The sequence below is a fragment of the Pelophylax lessonae genome (assembly GCF_965119305.1).
Source record: "Pelophylax lessonae genome assembly, chromosome: 8".
Classification (NCBI taxonomy): Eukaryota; Metazoa; Chordata; class Amphibia; order Anura; family Ranidae; genus Pelophylax; species Pelophylax lessonae.
In genome coordinates, this window is record NC_138775.1 from 227,323,505 (window position 1) to 227,338,195 (window position 14,691).

Below are 14,691 nucleotides of genomic sequence, written 5' to 3' on the forward strand. Positions count from 1 at the left end.
GCCAACATTTACAATGGCCTCTGGCTGGTTCTTCTGGGTTGCTACAACTTGAAAAAAGTTTATATATTTGTGCTGCCTTACTGCCTAAGCCTGGATGTGTCTAACAAATGTAATCCTTTTCTTTCCACTGTATTAGAGAGGGCAACAAAGGGAGGACCCAGGAGGAAATGAGAAAGTCAGTTTAAATCCAGAACGAACAGTAGGAATATACTCCGGTGTCAGATGATGGCAGAAAATAATAATGTACTGCACAGAGGTCACCTTTCAGTGTCAGTAATGAGATCAGTGTGTATTGGAATGTATCACAATGCATCAGGAAGTGACAATGTTTTCTCTTCACTTGGAAACACATACAACCTCCTAGGACTATATAATAGACTCATACAGAGCTGAGAATTAATGAAGATCACAAATCATCCAATCTCTGTACACAACACATTTAAAAAGTGTACTTTTTCAGGTTTAAGGGCAGAGATTCTATTTAAAGAAAGAGCAAAGTTGTTTTACCAGATAAAAAAAAAAAAAGAAAAAGAAAGAAAGAAGGATTTTACTGTCAAGTTTAAAGGGTCCGTCAATTCAGAAATGATCACATATGGGGAATTCTAGAGGGCTGAAAAAACACACTAACTGGCCTCAAATATCTCTCACAATCTCCAGGAGCTTCTTCCAGCCAGGCCTCTATGTTCTGCCCAAACATGCCATGAAGTCTTTCTTTTGCTGCTTTAACAAGAATTTAAAGCAGTTCTTAAAGTCCTTGTAAAACAAACCATTCAGTGTAAAATAGAAATGAAAGGGCAAACATTTTTTGTAATAAATGATTACATTCCCTCTGTTCTCAGCTGCATAAGAGCTGGGGGAAGGAGAGGCAGCACACTGAGCTTGCCAGTGAATGGCTGTGCAGCGGGGACATGTCAGGACAAATCTGATCATTGGAGGAGAGCACACTGAGTTCCCAACATATCTAGAGCAGTGGTCCTCAACCCTGGCCTACAGGGCCCACTAACAGGCCAGGTTTGCAAGATAACTGAAATACATCCCAGGTGATATAATTTGCTGCTCAGTGATTGCAGTACTCTAGTCTGAATCTCCCCAAGGTAATACTTAAAATCTGGCCTGTTAGTGGGCCCTGAGGACCGTAGTTGAGGACCACTGATCTAGAGAACTGACCACGGGTGTACTCTCCTGCTTAGTGTGGTCAATTGTTAATAGGAAAGCATAGCGACTGGCAGGAGCACAAGTGATTTCACATAAAGGAAGCAATACAAAGAGAACAGGATATATCAGGAATATAAACTGTTGGGGTAATAAACACTTTAAGTGTGTTTACCCCTTTATCTTAAAGGGAAAAAATAACCCTAATAATAATAAAGCTCTCTTATTTGCTCCCCCCTGATCTGTAAAACATATCATTCACAGCACTTTGTTTGGTCTGTTATTCTTGCCATAAACCCAATAAGCTCATTTCCTGTGCTGCATGGTTATGAGCAGTACTATCAGTTCTCTCCAGGCCAAAACACTTGTCCCCTTATTATGGAAATCAAGAGGTGTGAATGGCCTGTCCCCTTATGGAGATGAAGAGGTGTGAATGGCCTGTCCCCTTATGGAGATGAAGAGGTGGAGATGGTCTGTCCCCTTATGGAGATGAAGAGGTGGGGACGACCTGTCCCCTTATGGAGATGAAGAGGTGGGGACGGTCTGTCCCCTTATGGAGATGAAGAGGTGGGGACGGCCTGTCCCCTTATGGAGATGAAGAGGTGGGGACGGCCAGTCCCCTTATGGAGATGAAGAGGTGGGGATGGCCTGTCCCCTTTTGGAGATGAAGAGGTGGGGATGGCCTGTCCCCTTATGGAGATGAAGAGGTGGGGATGGCCTGTCCCCTTATGGAGATGAAGAGGTGGGAACGGTCTGTCCCCTTATGGAGATGAAGAGGTGGGAACGGTCTGTCCCCTTATGGAGATGAAGAGGTGGGGACGGTCTGTCCCCTTATGGAGATGAAGAGGTGGGGACGGTCTGTCCCCTTATGGAGATGAAGAGGTGGGGACGGTCTGTCCCCTTATGGAGATGAAGAGGTGGGGACGGTCTGTCCCCTTATGGAGATGAAGAGGTGGGGACGGTCTGTCCCCTTATGGAGATGAAGAGGTGGGGACGGTCTGTCCACTTATGGAGATGAAGAGGTGGGGACGGTCTGTCCACTTATGGAGATGAAGAGGTGGGGACGGTCTGTCCCCTTATGGAGATGAAGAGGTGGGGACGGTCTGTCCCCTTATGGAGATGAAGAGGTGGGGACGGTCTGTCCCCTTATGGAGATGAAGAGGTGGGGACGGTCTGTCCCCTTATGGAGATGAAGAGGTGGGGACGGTCTGTCCCCTTATGGAGATGAAGAGGTGGGGATGGTCTGTCCCCTTATGGAGATAAAGAGATGGGGATGGTCTGTAGTCCTAAAACAATGACTACCGTGGAGCGATAATCTTGCTCTCCCATAGATACAGTTTGTCAACTAAATTTACCTGACGACTCCTGCCAATTCTCCACTCCGGGGATATGAACGGCAGATAGGGCGGGGATATGAACGACAGATAGGGCTGGAACAAAGTTTTCTGCCCATATTAGGATGTCGACCACCTCTCAAGTCGCCAGGACACTTTTGGTGCCCCCTTGATGATTGACGTAAGTCTTGGCAGTGGCCTTGTCTGATTGGATCCAAACAGGACAACCTCGAAGGTGATTTGTCCAGTGAATCAAGAACTTTATTGCTCTGAGTTCCATAATATTGATCGGTAGTCTGGGCTCCTTTAGAATCCAGGTCCCCTGGACATACATCTTTCTAAGTACACCCCCTCAACTGGACAGGCTGGCATCCGTGGTAACCACGGTCCAATACAGGGGAAGGAATGACCTGCCCACATGTAGAGCCAGGGAGCGGAGCCACCACAGCAGAACACTTATCGGGTTTTTGGCTCAGCAGGATCAGATAGTCAGATAGTCTAAAGATTTTGAATCCTTGTTCCACTTGACAAGAAATTCTCTTTGCAGAGGTCTCATGTGGAACTGTGCGAACGGAACCGCCTCGAAGGTAGACACCATCAGGCCCAGTCCTTGCATGCAAGTCCATAGAAAGGACAGTTTGCTGGATAACAGCAGACAAATAGCCCTCTGGAATTTTTGCAGTTTGTCCAGCGGAAGAAACACCCTTGCTGAAGCGGAGTTCAGAGTCAGTCCCAGATAATCCAGTTTGGAGGATGGGACTAGAGCAGATTTCTGGAAATTGATGTTCCAACTGAACTCTTGCAGAGTCTGTACAGTGATGGTTAAGTCGGCCAGCAGGGCTGAATGGGAGAGGAGATCGTCCAGGTATCCCAGTACCGCAATCCCCCACTGTCGCAGTAATGTCAATACCAGGCCCACACTTTGGTGAAGACCCTGGGAGCGGAGGCGAGACCAAAGGGTAACGCCACAAATTGATAATGCTCCTCGCCCTCAGCGAAGCAAAGGAAACACTGGTGCTCAACATAAATAGGGATGTGAAGGTAGGCGTCCTTGATATCAATACAGGCCAAAAGGTCTCCTTCGTGTAGGGACACCACTACCGTGCGAAAGGACTCCATTTCAAACTTCTGTACCCGCACAAAGCGGGTCAGAGCCTTGAAGTGCAAGATAGGACTCGTATGCCTTCTGTCCTGGGCACAGTGAACAGGTTTGAGTAAAACCCTTGAAAGGGTTCATGAGAGCGAACCGGCCCAATCACCCCTGCAAATCTTGTACCGCTTCTCGTAGATCCCTTAACCGGTCTGGAGATAGGCGTAGATTGGGTGTGAAGAATCTGTCTGACGGTCGAGACCTAAATCAGTTTGTGGACTCTTTCGTCTTGAATCAAGAAGGTCCATGGTTCCAGAAAGAAACAAAGAAATCCCCCATCCCAATTACGGGTGAGGGCGCCCCTTTATGCAGAAGAGGGCTTAACTGCAGAACTGGAGGGACCTGCTCTCGGCTTACCCGACTAAGTCTTCTAGGAACCCCCCAGATGATCTAAAAGTCTTAGATCCTTCTCCTGCGTGCCCGAGGCACGAAAGGGCCACCTGTATGCTGAAAAAGAGAGACTGCCCTTAGCAGATTGATGAAAAAGAGTACTCGTCCCACCAGTAAGACCCTTGATAAGTTCATCCAAAGGACCATGTAAGCGATCCTCTGTAAAGGGCAGGTCTGACAGAGCCTATTTGTAAGCCTGGTCCACAGACCAGCTTTTTAGCCACACCAAGCGTCCCATTGTTAACCCTACCGCGGATACTCTAGTCACAAGGGAGGCAGCATCTGAAGACGCATCACATATACATTTTTATACTTTGGACCATTTTGTCTGCCAGTTCGGCAAAGTCAGGGGGAAGCTGTCTCGCTTCCAAATCACTTTTCAAGAGCTTTACCCATTCCGTAATGGTCTGGGACACCAGAGAGATAGTGAAGACTGGTCTAAGTATTGAGCCCACTATCACATGTAAGTGGCGGGACAGAGCCTCATCCTTCTATCAACAGGGTCTTTAAAGACCGGAGACTCCTCCACCGGAATCACAGTGGATTTGTTCAGTTTGGAGACTGGGTGGTCCACCTTCGGTGGAACGGTCCATTTTTTTATCACAGCATCTGCAAAGGGATAGCGTCTTGTGAAACGATTCGACACCACTTGTGTTTAAGGCGCCCCCCACTGTGCAGTGACAATTTTCTCAAAAAGTTCCGAACAAGTGAAACCCCTGACCGACTCGGGATTATGCGGGTGCCAAAAGACACCTGCGTCCCTGACGCTGTAGAATCATCTGCCATTTTTAGAGTTTCCCACACTGATGCTTTAAGTGCCTGTGCCTCCACCAGCGCTTTTTCCCACGCGGCTGCAGATGAGGATAGGACACCCTCATCATCCGAATCAGAGTGCGATGACAAAGACCCCTCAGGGTAACTCGCTTCCGTGGCGGCCAGATCAACCTCAGAATCCGAGGGTACAGATGAGGCAAGTGAGGGCAGTGGGTGCATTTTACTAGTCCTCTTTTTTTAGGACCATAACTTTTGGCACCAGGGTTTAAAAAAAAAAAAAAAAAAAAAAAACACCATTAAGGCAGACATGGGTTGCGACTCGGAGGTCCCCGCAACACCAAAGAGGGGATTAGTAGGTGATACTTGCTCCTGGGACTCCATGTTAACCCGGGGACAGCGCAAAGTCACATTATGAATACTGCAAAAACCAGCCCCACACCGCTGCACCAGCGGTACTACAAGTCCGAGCACACTAAGCTGAAATATAACAGAGTGAAGGAACAACCTAAAGGGACCCAGATGGACTCACCACCACCCGATATTAGGGAAAGCAGAGCGGGTCTGAACTGTACAGAAAACAATCCTAACAGGAAGAGGAAGTACCTGGGTCAGCACCAGAGGAAAAGCCTTGCCACTCATTGCTGTACAGCATTCTCGGTCTCCGAGAGAATGAGCGCCCAATACATTTCAATTTGGAGACCACAACAAAATGGCCGCCCAATGCATTTCAATGGGAAACTACAAAAAATGTCTGCCGAGCCATGCACACCTGATCTACAAGATCATGCGGTCTACAGGATCCCCCGAGGGGTCAAGCGATCAATCAGGCATAGAGGGGGCCCTGGCAGGGACCCCCACCAGGATGAACCCATCCCAGCAGAATGCGCGATCAGCGGAATGGGCTGTCCCCCCCTCCACCTGCTACAGCCCTTGCAAGGTACCCGACTAAGGTAGGAACCCCCTATGAAATAGTGGGGAGGATGGCCTGCAGGGGGGGGCCTTGGATTGTGGATTGTCCCTAGGGACCCCACATACAAGGGGGGGGACATGGGGGATGGGGGGGGGGGGTAACCCGAGAGTCCAACAGTTCCAGGGAGGGGCCCACGTTCACCCCAAGACCACAAGAGATATGGGGGGACACTACATACCTTACCAACGATATTCGGGTGGGCACCACTCGGAACAGACTACCTCTCCACCCAGGGTGGGGGTGCTGACGGCAAAGGGCCAGCCCCCGTTCAGTGGGGCAATGTGGTGAGGCCTAGCGTGGAGCGGAGACCTGCACACGCTCGGTGGCCAGACTGGGAGACCATAAGGATCTAGAATATCCAGTCCGACGCTCAGTCCGGCTGTTGATTGTAGTTCTCAGGAACATAATTAGCTAAAAAAATAACATTTAGACAAAAGTTTCCTTTTTATACAACCATGCTAAGACCGAAATCCCAGCAGGGAACTAGATCCTAACTCCTGACTAGGCAGAAAAAAAAACTGAATGCCTATAGCAGAGTGGGTGTATACCCCCTACGACTGCCAAAGAGGCATGGTAAAGATTTTTCCTGCCTAGTGTCCTACTCCTGTAGGGGGCAGCATAACCCAATGGATAAGAAGAATATGGAGCTGCGTCTGTCAATGAACGATAGAGAAATCTGATTTACATTTTAAAAAAATCTGATTTAATTGTTTTAAAAAATGTGTACCCTGCTTAAGAAAGTGGAGCATATCGTTAAAACATCACAGATCTATAATCAAGATTATTTAATAGTTTACAAAGCGGCGATGGTTTCCCCAGGCCCGACTCTAATAGGCAGTTAGCAAATGTGATAAATTTAAGTTATAGATCTGAAATCCCCTGCAGAGCAAAGAGCCTTATTAAATTAGTTGTGTGGAGTCAGTCCTGTAACTGATGGCATGTAATGCACAGTGAAAGCGTTCAGTGCTCATATCGCCTGCCTTCTGTGTGCTGAGAGCACTTTCATATAATTAGGTTAGTGCCGTGACATTAACGAGGTGTGAATAGATGTAATTACGCTTTCCATCTGGGATGGGGGGGGGGGGGGGGTTAAATCCAGCATTCCTGCCTACTTCCAAATACTGGAGAAGAGATCATAGTTTTGTGCTGTATTCTGTAATAGGATTCAATACACAAGAGTACAGATGAATGTCCTGGTTCTGGCCTCACCTCATCCTCGCGGTTGAGAAGCACCAGCTGGCTTTCGGTCAGGATGCAGTACTTCCTCTCCCATGTTGTGCATTCCGTATATGGAGACTGGCCACACGACAGCCTGTGAGTGGGGGGTCCTTTCACATCTACAAACACAGGAGGCAGAGGAAAAAAGTCAGCATGGGTGCAACACCACAAGCTTAGTGCACAGAGAACAGACAGTTCGGTTTAAAATGCATTTATGGAAAACAGATTTTAATAGTAGAACAGTTGCCAAAAGTCCAATTGTAAGCCTTGAAAGCCGAAAAAAAAAAAAAAAAAAATCCAATGTGTTTATTTACTTAAAAAATGTCATTTTGTTTCAGTGATGAGCACAGTTTATGTTTCGTCACTGCCCAAGTCAATATGAATTAGACAATGTTTAATATTTACAGCTCATGACTTGAGAACACTAAGGCTCCAATCACATAGACGTTTTGGATTGCGGGCAGAATTGCCGCGATTCTGCCCACGATCTCGAACCATTGCAAGTCGCGGGACGCCCGTGTGATTCCCATGACTTGCAGTGGCACCCCAAATGCGGCACAATTTTGCCACGATTGTCGCCCACAGAATAGCAGTAAAATGGCACCAACAGAACTGCGGGATGCCTGTCGCACAAAAGTACAAAAACTTCTTTTGGTTGACAGGTGTCCCGCGATTCTGTTTGCGCAATTTGTCTGGCGACAATCGTGGAAAAATCGCCCTTCGTTTGGGGTGCCATTGCAAGTCATGGGAATTGCACAGGCTTCCCGCGATTTGCAATGGTTGGAGATCGCGGGCAGAATCGCAGCAATTCTGCAAGCGATTCGAAACGCCTATATGTGAATGGAGCCTAAGAGAGCAGTAGTTGTTCCTCTACACCTGTTCAATAAAAAGCACAAGAGGAGAGAGAAACTACAAGACCACGCAAGGACCAAGCAAGAAGGGAACCAAACCCCACCCCCCCCTTTTTACACACAAGACCATCTGGATCACGTATGCATACGTCCAAGCAAGTAAAATAGGCAAGCATAGGGATGTACCAATATATCGGTGCATATAATAAAAAAGGATTGGACGGAAATAGGATTATCAGTGTTTTGCTGATCGGAAAAAAAGGCACCGATAGTGGTCACCAAAAATGCGCGATTGTACCGTGATTTTCATAGGTCATGTGACTCAAAAAGACCACAATAGAAGAGCAATAGACCAGTGTGAAGACATTCATAAAATTTAAAGGGATGTATATTTCTTGAGCTTTTCTTGCCCCCTTTTTTTTTTTTTTAATGCAAAAGCTCTTCAAAAACTAATACAAAATCAAATATAAAGTCAAATATAATACAAATATATCAAAAAATATATAGATTAAAAAAACAAAAAAACAAAAACTTCATTTTGGTTATGGCCAAGTGCATACTGACTTTTCCGTTTCCTTCCAGAAATTTAAATTTGGTGCACCACTAGGCAAGTATTAAGCGTTTTTATTGGAAAGACTTGCATGCTTTGTTAATTTCATTTACTAAATAAATGGATTTTTGTAAGAACTTACCGTAAAATCCTTTTCTCTTAAGCTCATTGACAGACGTAGTCTTCTTGATTCTCAAGAGCTGGGTTATGTTGTCTCCGCAGGAGTAGGACTAGGCAGAATGACAAAACGTTCTGGCTCCACCCTAGGGGCAGTCCCTGAGGGTATATCCTCCCTCTCTCTGCTACAGGGAATCAGTTCTGTTTAAAGCAGTACAGAGAATTTAACCCAACCCAACTCAATGATAGAGGGGCGGGTACTACGTCTGTCAATGAGCTTAAGAGAAAAGGATTTTACGGTAAGTTCTTACAAAAATCCATTTTTCTCTATCGCTCATTGACAGACGTAGTCTTCTTGATTCTCAAGAGCTGGGACATCCAGAAGCAGTGCCACAAATGAGGGGTGGGATTGACAAAATCAAATCCAATCTAGAAGGCCCAACCGGTGCCAAACTAGAAGTTTTAAAGGCTCATTATAAACAAAGAATGAGACTAAAAGAAAAAAATTTTTCCAACGGAAAAAAACCCTTGAGGTAGACCACTGGTCTCCTCAAATTGCGGCCTGCAAAACCTTGCGGCCAAATGAGGCATCAGACGATGCCATTACATCAACTTTATAATGTTTAGAGAAGGTATGCACCGACGACCAGGTAGCCGCCTTGCACACCTGGACCACTGACGCCTGATGGCGAAAGGCCCATGACGCACTAAGTGCCCGAGTGGAGTGCGCCTTAACAGGGAACGGGGGCTCCCGACCCTTAATAGAATAAGCCTGCACTACCGTCTGTCTGATCCATCTGGAAATGGTCGCGGCAGATGCAGGCAACCCCTTTTTGGGTCCATCTGGGATCACAAAAAGTGAATCCGTCTTGCGAAACGAGTCTGTCGTTTTCAAGTATACCCTGATCGCCCGGACCACATCCAAGGAGTGCAAAGAAAATTCCCGAGGATGACTGGGCTTAGGACACAGGGAAGGTAATACAATTTCTTCATTCAGATGAAATTCTGAAACCACTTTTGGTAGGAAGGATGGATTCGGACGAAGAACCACCTTATCTCTATGAACCACCAGATATGGTGAACGACAAGATAATGCGGCCAGTTCTGACACCCTGCGTGCAGAAGTAATAGCCACCAAGAAGGCCACCTTCTGGGACAACGTGGGTAGAGGAATCTCCCTAATATCTTCAAAGGGAGGTTTCTGAAGAACCGACAACACTAAATTAAGATCCCAGGGGGGTAACGGCGCGTGCACTGGCGGAGCCAGATGTCGCACCCCCTGGATGAAATTCCGCACCAAGGAATGAGTAGCCAAAGGCTTCTGAAAGAAGATAGCTAATGCTGAGACCTGACCCTTGATAGTACTCAAGGCCAGTTTCTGCTCAACCCCTTGTTGCAGAAAAGCCAATATTCGACTAATCGAATAAGACCGAGGACGGAACCCCAAAGGTTCACACCATGCAATGTAGGACTTCCATGTGCGATGATAAATCTTTCTGGAAGTCGCTTTCCTTGCTTCAACTAGAGTAGGAATAACTGAAGCTGACAAACCTTTGTCCTTCAGCACCTGGGTCTCAATAGCCAGGCCGTTAAAGCCAGCGATCGTAAAGCAGGATGGAAGATCAGTCCCTGAGACAGTAGATCCTCCCTGAGAGGAAGTCTCCATGGAACGTCCGCCACCAGTCTGACCATGTCGGCGTACCAAGCTCGACGAGGCCAGTCCGGAGCTACCAGGATTACTGGGATTCCTTCCTCCTCTACCCTGCGAAGAAGTCTTGGCAGTAACGCGAGAGGAGGGAAGGCATATATTAGCTGGTATTGCCCCCACGGGGCGATCAGTGCGTCTGCGGTTTCTGCTAGAGGATCGCGGGAGCGAGCCACGAATCTCTGAACTTTCCTGTTGAATCGTGATGCCAACAGATCCACATCCGGGGTGCCACACCGTAGGCACAACTGGTGGAAAACGTCTGGATGGAGGGACCATTCACCCTGATCCAGGGTCTGACGGCTGAGATAATCTGCCTGCCAATTCTCCATCCCCGGAATGAACACCGCAGAGATTGCTGGAACAAATCGTTCCGCCCAGCGAAGAATGCAAGCCACTTCTTTGGCCGCTCGGACACTCTTGGTGCCCCCCTGATGATTGACATAAGCCACGGCCGTGGCATTGTCCGACTGGATCCGAACCGGGCTGCCCTGGAGCTGCTCGGTCCAGTGAATCAGACAAAGTCTGATCGCTCTCAGTTCCAATACATTTATCGGTAATCTGGATTCTTCCGGGGACCAAAGTCCCTGGACAGATAACTGACCAAGAATTCCTCCCCATCCGGATAGACTGGCATCCGTGGTCACTGTCGTCCAATATATTGGCAGAAATGACTTTCCCTGGCTGAGCATTGGAGACCGAAGCCACCAAACCAGAGACTCTCTGGTCTGTTTGCTCAATCGTATCTGATTGTCCAGGGATTCCGGATTCCGATTCCATCTGAGAAGAATCTCTTGCTGAAGAATTCGGGTATGGGACTGGGCAAATGGGACTGCTTCGAATGAAGCCACCATCAACCCCAGAACCCTCATGCACGTCCGAAGGGAAGACCAGCTGTTGGACAGTAACAACTGGACTGCTGATTGAATCTTTCGAAGTTTCCCTACCGGAAGGAAAACTCTCGTCCTGACTGTGTCTAGAATTAGACCCAGATATTCGAGCCTCTGGGTGGGAACCAGAAATGACTTTTGCTGGTTCACCAGCCACCCGAATTCCTGTAAAGAAATCATAGTAATTTCTATGTTTTGTAGCAAGGTCTGAGGAGACTCTGCATGAAGCAGAAGATCGTCTAGGTAACCTAGAATCGATATACCTCTTTGGCGCAGAAGGGCCAACATTGGGGCAAACACCTTTGTGAAGACCCGCGGAGCCGTGGCGAGACCGAAAGGTAACGCCACAAACTGATAGTGGTTCTCCTCTACGGAAAAGCGTAGAAAACGCTGATGTCCTGCGAAAATGGGAATGTGAAGATAGGCGTCCTTGATGTCTATGGACGCTAGGACATCCCCTGGATGCAGGAAGGCTGCTACCGTGCGAATGGACTCCATTCTGAATCTTATGTTGACGAAAGAATTGAGTGCTCTTAAGTCCAGAATTGGACGCACTTTGCCCTCTTTCCTGGGTATTGTAAACAGGTTTGAATAAAACCCTTGAAACCGTTCTGTCCAAGGAACGTGGACTACCACTCCTTGTTGTAGTAGATCTGTGACTGCTCTCCGCAGATCTTCTAAACGATCTGCGGATAGACGGATATTGGAAGGGAAGAATCGCGCCGGTGGGAGAGATCGAAACTCGATCTTGTACCCTGACTTTATGACTTCGCAAACCCATTTGTCCGGGATTCTGGAAAGCCATGGATCCGGGAACCGGCGAAGACGTCCCCCCACCCCAGTTATGGGTGGGGGCGCACCTTCAGGCTTTGGATGGTTTATCTTCAGGTCTGGAGGGGGCGGGCTTTTGCTTGCCCGACCAACGACCCCTGACGCCTCCTGCAGGAGCTTTGGAGGACTTAGTTTTTTCACCCGCTGGACGAAAAAACCTCTTGTGAGCAGAAAAAGAAGGCCCTCGTCTTTGACGAGTTCCTCTACCTTTAAAATTTTGCGGTAAAAAGGTGCTCTTTCCACCCGTGAGATCCTTAATGATCTCATCTAAGTTGGCTCCAAATAGACGCTCCCCTGAAAAGGGGATATTAGCCAATGCTTTTTTGGAACCTTGGTCGGCTAACCAACCTTTTAACCACAGTGTACGCCTGAGAACCACTGCTGAGACTGATGCTCGCGCCATTAATGGAGTGGCGTCTAACGCCGCATCACATACAAACTGTAACCCCTGTATCATTTGTTCCAACAAATCTGATACCGCCTGAGGGACTTCTTCTAAGTCCCGGCGTAACCACTTGGTCCATTCAGTTACAGCCTGCGAAACCAGACCAATAGCAATTATTGGCCTGAAAGCTGATCCAATCAAGGAAAACATGGTGCGAGACATAGCTTCTATCTTGCGATCCACTGGATCTTTAAAAGACGGAGCGTCTTCTAAAGGAATAACCGTGGCTTTATTCAATCTAGCAATAGGTGAATCCACCACAGGTGGTTCTGTCCATTTCTTAATAAGGGTTTCCTCAAACGGATAACGCCTGTCAATGCGTTTAGAAATATTAAAGGTGCGTTTTGGCAGACGCCATTCTTCATCGATTGGATTGCCAAAACATTTGGGCAATGGAAAAACCTTTGCCACTTTGATGCGCTTTTTAGTCCCAAAAGGGATCTCAGTTTCAGCTATTTCTGATGGAATACCCTGTAACCTTAAAGTCTCTTGAACAGATACAATGAGTGCGTTTACCAACGCTTCCTCTCGGGCTATGGCGGATGCCGAAACATCCTCCTCACTGTCTGAAGAGACAGGACCCGAGACACCAATACCAGATGAAGTACCTGCAACTGCAGAAATAGGCTCAGAGTCTGAATCCGAGGTTTCAGATAATAAGGGGTTAGGCGGGGGTCGCTTTCTTGCGCCCTGTCTCTGACAAGCCACTTCCACCCGGGACACAAAAGTTTCCATAATAGCTGACAAAGATTCAATTGTCAATGGGGTGCTGGAGGATCCCGCAGACCCCTCGAGGGGATCCGGAGGAGATACATGAGTGGCAGGGTCCATGTTAATACAGGACACCTTTGCCAGCAAAAACAAAAAAAAACTTTTTCTTTTCTTTTTTTTTTTTTTTTTTGTGTGTCTCCCCCTAGCGCAATAGCGCCCCTCAGAGTACCTGCTTCTCGATCCCAGAGAGAGAGAGAGGGACCCCCAAGGCTCACCAACCGATGCAGTGCAGTTTCCAACAAACTGCAGCCAGCGTCTGTCTTACACAGACTGGAAGGAGCTGTTTGCTTTTTCCCGGGCAGAAGGCGTGGCTCCGCCCCCTGTGTACGCCTTCCGGCGTTCCCAGCCCTCCACGAGGAAGCTGGGCTCACAAAACATGGCCGCCCCCATAGAAGAGACATAAGACTCCAAAAACATGGCGGCCGGCGTGACCTGAGGACATACATGTATACGGTCTACGGCAAAATGGCGGCGGACCGCCGATATCGTCTTCCCAGCACATCCACCTGCACTCTGCTAAGAGGTGACATATGGATCTACAGAGATACACTGCACATAAGGTAGGATTATACCTCCTATGTCTGCTGTAATGTTACAGTCTGCTGGGTAGAGTGTTAGCTCTTGAACCAAGTCCACTTCCCACAAACACATGCTGTATTACAAGGGGGACTTGTAAGTATCAGATATATACTGACCATATATGGAGGGGCCCATAATATATACTGCCTCATAACGAGGAAAAAAGGGAACGTTTACTCACCATACCGAACCGACAGGCACCCTCTCTTCACAATACCCTCTCCACCGAGGTGGGGGTTTGTGGACGCCTCGACTCTCTGGTACCTGGCGTCCAAGCGAGACTTTTAACTCGCAAAGTCAGTCCCTTTACTGGGACTCCGTCGCGGCCGACTCAGCGCACTGGTCTGCACGCGCTTTTAGGCAGAAACCGGGGTGACCACTGGATTTCAACATCCAGCCCGTCGCCCGGCCCCGCATACTTACTTGAATATGTCGCGGCCGACCAAGCGCAATGCCATGGTCTGCACGCGCTCGTAGGCCGGCTGGGGTGACCACAAGTGTCGCCCAGTCCGGCATTTTTGCTTGAAGATCTCACAGGAAAAAAACACTGGAGAAAACTACCTAAAAAATGTCTTTTTCTTAAAGAAAAAAAGTCTTGCCAGGACCAAAAGATCCCAGCAAGGAGCTTAGGTCCTTACTCCTGACTAGACAGAAAAAAAACGGATTCCCTGTAGCAGAGAGAGGGAGGATATACCCTCAGGGACTGCCCCTAGGGTGGAGCCAGAACGTTTTGTCATTCTGCCTAGTCCTACTCCTGCGGAGACAACATAACCCAGCTCTTGAGAATCAAGAAGACTACGTCTGTCAATGAGCGATAGAGAAATATTAATTACATACTTGTAAAAAAAAAAAAGTTATACAAATATTTAAAAATACAAAAATCACACACTTATACATTGCTAATCTGCAAAAAAATTAGAAAGCCGACAAAAAAAAAATTCACTGCTGTGTGCAACACTAAATT

The 14,691-nt window shown here is 47.7% G+C and overlaps 1 protein-coding gene across 4 annotated transcripts in view; it reads right to left on the reverse strand.

The window, feature by feature from the left end:
- RASAL2 (RAS protein activator like 2) overlaps positions 1–14,691 on the reverse strand; it is a 580,981-nt gene that overhangs the window by 287,069 nt on the left and 279,221 nt on the right. For all 4 annotated transcript variants that reach the window (XM_082265231.1, XM_082265230.1, XM_082265229.1 and 1 more), the window contains exon 2: positions 6,980–7,107. In XM_082265231.1, the coding sequence (XP_082121357.1) occupies positions 6,980–7,107 (128 nt within the window). The remainder of the gene's footprint in view (positions 1–6,979; positions 7,108–14,691) is intronic.